This window comes from Cydia splendana, chromosome 25, assembly GCF_910591565.1.
Source record: "Cydia splendana chromosome 25, ilCydSple1.2, whole genome shotgun sequence".
Taxonomy (NCBI): domain Eukaryota; kingdom Metazoa; phylum Arthropoda; class Insecta; order Lepidoptera; family Tortricidae; genus Cydia; species Cydia splendana.
This window is the reverse complement of record NC_085984.1, coordinates 1,547,565-1,554,834: the sequence shown is the minus strand read 5'-3', so window position 1 is coordinate 1,554,834 and position 7,270 is coordinate 1,547,565. Positions and strand designations below refer to the sequence as shown.

At 33.9% G+C, this 7,270-nt stretch overlaps 1 protein-coding gene across 2 annotated transcripts in view; it reads right to left on the bottom strand.

Moving 5' to 3' along the window:
• Positions 1-950: 950 nt before the first annotated feature.
• The window catches only part of LOC134802740 (lactosylceramide 1,3-N-acetyl-beta-D-glucosaminyltransferase-like), a 49,317-nt gene continuing 42,997 nt past the window's right edge, over positions 951-7,270 (bottom strand). Inside the window, exons 7-9 of one of the 2 annotated variants that reach the window (XM_063775414.1) lie at positions 6,469-6,655; positions 5,509-5,533; positions 951-2,388 (exon numbers count right to left, since the gene is read on the bottom strand). In XM_063775414.1, coding sequence (XP_063631484.1) covers positions 2,317-2,388; positions 5,509-5,533; positions 6,469-6,655 — 284 coding nt within the window. In that variant the 3' untranslated portion in view covers positions 951-2,316. Of the gene's footprint in view, positions 2,389-5,336; positions 5,534-6,468; positions 6,656-7,270 lie in introns of those variants that run through there. The other variant, XM_063775412.1, reaches the window with a different exon arrangement.

Below are 7,270 nucleotides of genomic sequence, written 5' to 3'. Positions count from 1 at the left end.
AAAATATGAAGAAAAAATCGATGTACTTAAAGGACAATTAAATTCGGGCGTATAAAAAAGCTAAGTATCTAATTGTCCCTTACGTCATTTCAGACATGTCAATTAATATTTTTTGTATATTCGAAGTACGGATAAAATTCAATGTAGAATAAAATTCGAGACTACAATAAGTTATAGATCATTTACACATGGCTGAGTTACGATAATTTATGTTAATAAAATAAAGCCACAAAACACATAGCATGCTCATATATGAAAGAAGCAAACAAATAATTAGACTTGTTAAATCACATAGCACGATGATTAATATTTATAAATGGTATTAAACAATGATTTATAAACATAATACATGGATCAAAAGGCACTAACATCACTTTGATAAAGATCTAACACCCGCGCCACACGATGCTGAAGGATTGTTTAACCTTTTGAACGCCACAGACGGCATCTACTTAAAAACACCTCACTTTTAGGTTGGCATTATTTATTCACAAAACTAAATTTTATCCCCGGGCGTCAGTGGCACGGCAAATGGATGCGCCGTTTAGTGTTCAAAAGGTTAATAAAAAAATTGCACTTTCATTGCAGAATAGGTAAAAATATTACTAACGAATATTTTGGACATGACTTGACGCATAAATAAAATTTATTAAATCAAACAGCGTAAGGATGTAAACCATTGTTGATAATTATAAAAATATATGATATGAAAATTTTGAAATCTTTTCCATTTGAAAGTAATCGTCAATTTCACACTTTTGACCTTATTATTTTAGCTTGAGAAGCGGATGGATTTTGAGCCAAAATAATAAACATAAGATTCGAAATTTAAGAGGCAAACGTATAGTTTAGTAATTGTCCTTTACGTCGTTTAGTCATAGTATGCAAATAATTGATCAAATCCTTTTTAAACGGTATTCACATAACTTGGCGTGTGAGCGCGGGTCCCAACAAATTAATTCCTACTTACATTCTAATGTGTTCACAATTTCATCAATTTCAATAATATCTACGACTACTTAGCAATTCTACGTATACATTTAAGTAAAACTCGTAAAAAGGATCCAAACACAGAATACTGATACTGGAATATTAAGTATAAAAAAATTGATTCCAACAAAAACTAGATTAAAAAAATAATTTCAATATGAATTAAATAATTCATAGATTTTGTGTACTAAAATAGTAATCTAATGCGTAAATAAAATAAAGAAAATTAGATATCTACAGGTCTACCGCTTAACTGAGGTTGGTAGGAAGTAATATTCGATAACCGGTAGGAGGCTTGGCTGGGTAGAGTCCGTCTAAGCTAACTTTGCACCGACTTGAACGGAACAAAGTGTGGGAGTATCATTATAAACGTCATAGTTTCATAGAAATTTGACATTAATGATGACATTAGTACACTGTCATAGCAAATGCCGTGCGGAGTTAGCTTGGTCCGAATATATGACTGATTTGTATTACGTTAACATATTCTAACTACCCTTAGTCCCAAATCTAAGTTACCTGTAGAAGGTAGAAAACATCGCACTACTACTATACCAACCGCATATGTAAATTGGTAGACCTATAAATGTAAACGTACATGAACTTTTATGCTATGTTTAGTACAAAAAAATGAAATATGAGCAAATATTCGAGTCACTCGAGATTATCACGTCTCTTACGACAATTGGCACTTTGGCACTTACAACCTTTGTAGATAACTTTATTTTTGAGTACTTATATTAGAATTTTGTTTAAATCTCACAATTTCATTGTTTCTAAGGAATATTTAATTTAAATTGTTATGCATAAGCCCCGATTGCCGCAAGGGTGTTGAGGTTAAAAGTGGTATTTATACAGTTTGACTTGAAAAAGCTCAATAAAATGACAATGACTTTTTTGAATTTCATGTTTTTTACTAATAATTGAGCCGTAGCAGTAATGAGAATAAAATTTACAAATATCAATAAACATGCTGTTGAGCTGAATTTATATTACTTATTTTTTATTATCATTTTCAAGCCAACCTGTAGAAATGGCGTAGCTAGCTTACTTTAGATTAGTATAATTTATACATTTTAGCAAATCGGGACTCATCTCTTCAACTCTCAAAGAGTTTATGCATTCAATAATAATTTCTTCGTTACTCAGTTCTTTTATAATACTTTTTACATTAAGATTTTACTTGAGCCACATGATATGTAAAATTATTTTTGTTACATTTATTAATTTAAGGTACGTATTTAAGTAAATTGCCGATACGTTTTATCCATAATCCATCGATGAAAACTGTGGTTTTTAATTTTGTGTTGTAACCTAGCTACGCCTCTAGCATTCGGGAGAAACCAGCATTTTTATGTACTTGTACAACACATATAGTTTATGTTGGGGCTCTTTCATCTGAAAGGAGGAAAAATAATTAAGATATGACAAATATATTTAATAAAAGTAAATAAAAAATGTGTAGATGAGCATGCGTGCAAATAATTAATCAAACAACAGTATTATACAACAGATCATATTATAGTAAAAAAATAAGTAAATATTATTTCACTATTGCAAATAGATATGACGAGACTTTATGATGCAAAAATAAATTTAAGGAAATATTTAATTATTTACATAAAATCTAACTCGCTTGAATCATTCATGTCAACATTTTGTTAAGCTGATCACAATCTATGGATCTTTCATTTTTGTCATTGGAAATAAATACATAAGTACATGTATTTTTATTAAATGTTTTGATTTGTACTACAAAGTAAAAACATTACTTTATAAATTATAAACTGAAATAAAAAAAGGCCGCGGCTGGGTCTTGAATCTCTGTCACTATTTCTTTAATTTATTTTATTTGTGAATATGTTTATTTTGTTATACCTAATAAATAATCGAGTACGTAAAACATTAGGTATTTATTCATAAAAAAGGTAGTTAACGTATAAAGTGATTATCAGAGCCCGCTTTTCATATATATTTGCAAAAGTAAATAATATGTTACTATCTAATGAATATCAAAACATGCATCCCTCTTTTTTATGTACAGCCCTTCCACTCCTATATTTCTATTGGCCACATTTATACGTGTACGCTTTTTTATATTAAGATTTATAATTATTTCGAGACGGAGTTTGATCTTATACCTACGAAGAGAAATTCATAATTAAACTCTGGCAATCCAGCGTTAGTAGAAAAGGCGTCAAATTCAAAATTTGCATGGGAGATCGATCCTTCGCCTACATTTTTCAAAATTGCCGCCTTTTCTACTGACATGGTGTACCAGACCAGAGTATAGTATATATATTTTCCACTAACAAAGTGGGTTTGCCAGAATGTATATATGGGGCATTATCTATGAAAAGGTCGATGGCGCTTACGCCGCACAGCGTCGCACGGCATTGTATTTATATCGGAGCATCGTTAACAATGGCGTAAGGGCCATCGACAATAAGGTCCCTTTTCATAGATAACGTCACATATTGACTTGAGAAAAGGAAAAACACCTACTTCTAGGAAATCATTATCAATAATGTACCTTTTACCTTTATTTCATGCATTTTTTGATTATAACAAAACGCAGACATAAAAATGTTTATTAAATTGTATACTTTGTGAATAGACTTATAAGTAGATCTACATTTTTAATTTAACAAAGGACTGTGTACTTTGTTATTATAAAAACACCCTTTTAGGGTTTCCTTTTTTTGATACTGACAAATCATTATTTTCTATAAAAACAGACTGATTCAACACTAAAGACAGACAAAAATACAATGCGACTTATATTATGATATAATATGTACTATGAATTCAAGTAAGAATTAGTTTTATTATTTATCATGTACTAACTGTTATTAATAAATATTCGCATCTTTTTATCAACAAGCTCAGCGGCCAAGACTACCTTTAAAGGCGTTAAAAAAGTTTTTTGTCAATGACATTTAGTTGCCTATCTACACTAGAAAACCTATCTACTATAATAAATCAAATGAAATGGGTAAAAAAGTCGGGTTCATGAGATTCTTACATTACAAAAAATATCTAGAAGCATTGAGTAAGTAATTATGTACTTGATTAGAGAGATTATTTTTAAAGAAAAAACTCTTTAGTGATACAAAAACTTCAGTTTAATTAAAAGAGCAGTCTGGAAATCTGTACAAAGGGGCTGTCCATAAATTACGTCATCGATTTTTGACGATTTTCGACCCCCCCCCCCCTAACATCATCCAAAAATCATGCTTCGAATCACACCGTTTCCTCCTACGTCATGCTACCATCATCCGATGTCTAGACCCCCCCCCCCCCTAATTTGAAATGACGTAATTTATGAATAGCCCCAAACGAAATTACTACTGATCACACATCTGCGCAAAAAACATAAAGGAAGACGAAATATCCGGAAAATATGTAACATGCAATGTATTAAAAAACCTAACAAATATAAAAGTGCAGCTTATGGATAAAACTTGATTCGTAGGGTAGACAGAAATGGCAACTAGTTGCAAACAGCTGCCAATGTATGCTACCATATTTAGCTGTCAATTCAAGCTTTATTCATTTAAAAAAAAATATGCTAGCCTACGAAAACCAACATTATTTAATTCTGATATCATTTGGTCAATGTTTTAAGTCTTACGCTTGGAATAAAACTATAAACCCTATAGGTTTTTAAGGGTCTATGAATTGGAATTAAACTGTTTGAACCAAGGTCTAAGACCTTTGAAAAACGTTGAACCTTACTTTTTTTAACACACATTCTTTTGAAACATGATAATAAAATCAAATTAAAATTAATAAAGTGTCATGCAAAAGTGGTTATTGGTAATTGTACTTTTTAATTAAACTCTACACGTTTTAAAAAAATGTTTATAAACATAAAATGCCCAATGAAAATAATTTATAACAAAACCAATATTTTGGCAAGTCGACATCCTAATACCACAATTACGTAATTGGTTTAATTTCAATTAAATTACCGTAAAGTATACGTATACTTAATAATAAATTGAAAACCTTTACCATATCTTTTTACAAAAAGGCCATCTTTCCTTAAATTAGAAGTCACTACAAAACACTTTTAATTTTTAAGGGACAAACATCGTAAGTCCTAACTTATTTAAGGCAACATTTTCATTTCTTTACACCGTTTTTACGATTTTGTCCCTTACGCCGTTTTGATGAAACGTATTTCTTCCTGATTTGATCACATTTATGAAATAGTTTTATTCAACAAAATGAAAAATGTATTTTTTATGGCGGGGCGTCTAACTATCGACGATAGAAAATATCTGAAGGGAGGTAAAATACAGATCCGCCCGGCGTTTGTCTCTGTTTTCATATGCAAGCGCGATAGAGAGGCAGATGGCGTTTCGATTTTCCTAAACCCTCAGTAGTCGATATCCGGACGCCCCGCCACCGTAGTGACGTCCCCAAAATGGTTAGTCCTTATAACCTAGGGGGTATTTTGGTTAGTCTCTTGCCCTTGGGGCGCGTTTTCGGTCGCATCCGGTCCCTCCTTACCTGCGTTAGTCTTAAGCGTTCACACCTGAAACAAAGGTATTTTTGAGTCTTACTTTTGCACACATCAAGCAAGTGTAAGGGTTATCTCGCCCTTACAAAACGAGTATTATTTATACAGTATTATCAAAGAGAATAAAGTGTATAGAGAACTACTGTTATGGTAAATTCTTCAATTCTCAGGCCAAAGCCTACTGTCGAGTAGATGGCGTTAATTTTACAAGTTAACAATTTAACACATGTCAGTGAAAGAATAATAATCAAAGTCAAATGGCGTTCTAACAGTTTTAATCTTCTGTCGAAAGATGGCAGTAAATGTACTGTGGCTACGTAATTTACTTTGACAATCCGCCTCTATTTTAAATTCTCTTTGGTATTACTTAGGCTTAGAACGCACTGCGATTAATTTCTTGCGGTTTCAGTCTTGCGCGTGGGTGCGCTTGTGAAGCATGACGTAAGTTATACTTTTTTCGATTCTGAAACCGCAAGAAATTTATCGCAGTGCGTTCTAAGCCTTAGTATGGATCAAACGAAGACCAATGATAAAGGAAAGAGTTGCCGATTTGAATGTTCAGGGAAAATTAATTGAAAAATATCAATACCTCTTCTTCTTCCTCGCGTTATCCCTGCATTTTTGGCACGGCTCATGGGCCAGGCTCCCATCCGCTTGACAACTAATCCCATGATTTGACGTAGGCACTAGTTTTTACGAAAGCGACTGCCATCTGACCTGGACCCAGAGGGGAAACTAGGCCTTATTGGAATTAGTCCGGTTTCCTCACGATGTTTTCCTTCACCGAAAAGCGACTGGTAAATATCTAATGACATTTCGTACATAAGTTCCGAAATACTCATTGGTACAAGCCGGGGTTTGAACCCGCGACCTCCGGATTGAATTTCGCTCGCTCTTACCGCTAGGCCACCAGATATTTTTTTAAATAAAAATGTTAATACGTCACTCACTGATCAACCTTGCTGGGCTCCAGCAGCCGCCGCTGTATGGCGTGCAGCTTGTGCGGCGGCACGTGGTGCGCGGTGACGCGCGCGTGCGCGGTGCAGGCGGCGCGCGCGCCGGAGCCGAGCAGCTGGTACGAGAACATGGCGTCGTCGCGCGGCTGGATCACGGGTGTTGCGCGGAGCGCGCACATGCCTGGAACATGTATAATTATATCGACGGTGGAAATTTCAATTGTCGAAAGGGACATGTTATCGTATGTCCCTTACGACATTTGATATTTCCACCGTCGATATATTTGCAACAATCTAAATAGATATCGGATTTTTAGGGGCGAAATTAAACGACACGTGGAGAGTTACGATATCGATAAACTCAATTATCGAAAACCAAATAAACTATTTCAAATAAAGCCTACAATCAATCGGGATTCATTATAATTTAATTTGAAAACGGGACTTAATCACAAATACTTTCACATTCAGCGGCAAGGACCCGACTGTCGGGTACACTATTCATAACGACTACGCGCTCTATACGGCGAAGACGTGGCTACGCGCTACGAGCGTAACCCGTAGCACTTAGTGGCAATGAATGTGTTAATAACATATAGAAATAATGTATCTAAGAATCGTTGGTGATTGGTCAAAAGCGTTTGAATGTGTTGAGCACCTCATTTTAAAATTGAAGGTTAAATATAACGGGTTATCTGACACTGTTATTAACCTAATTTCTAGCAACGTTAGTAAAAAACACATATTGTAATGATTAATAAAACTCGGTCGAAATCCGCTGTTATAAAACTAGGAG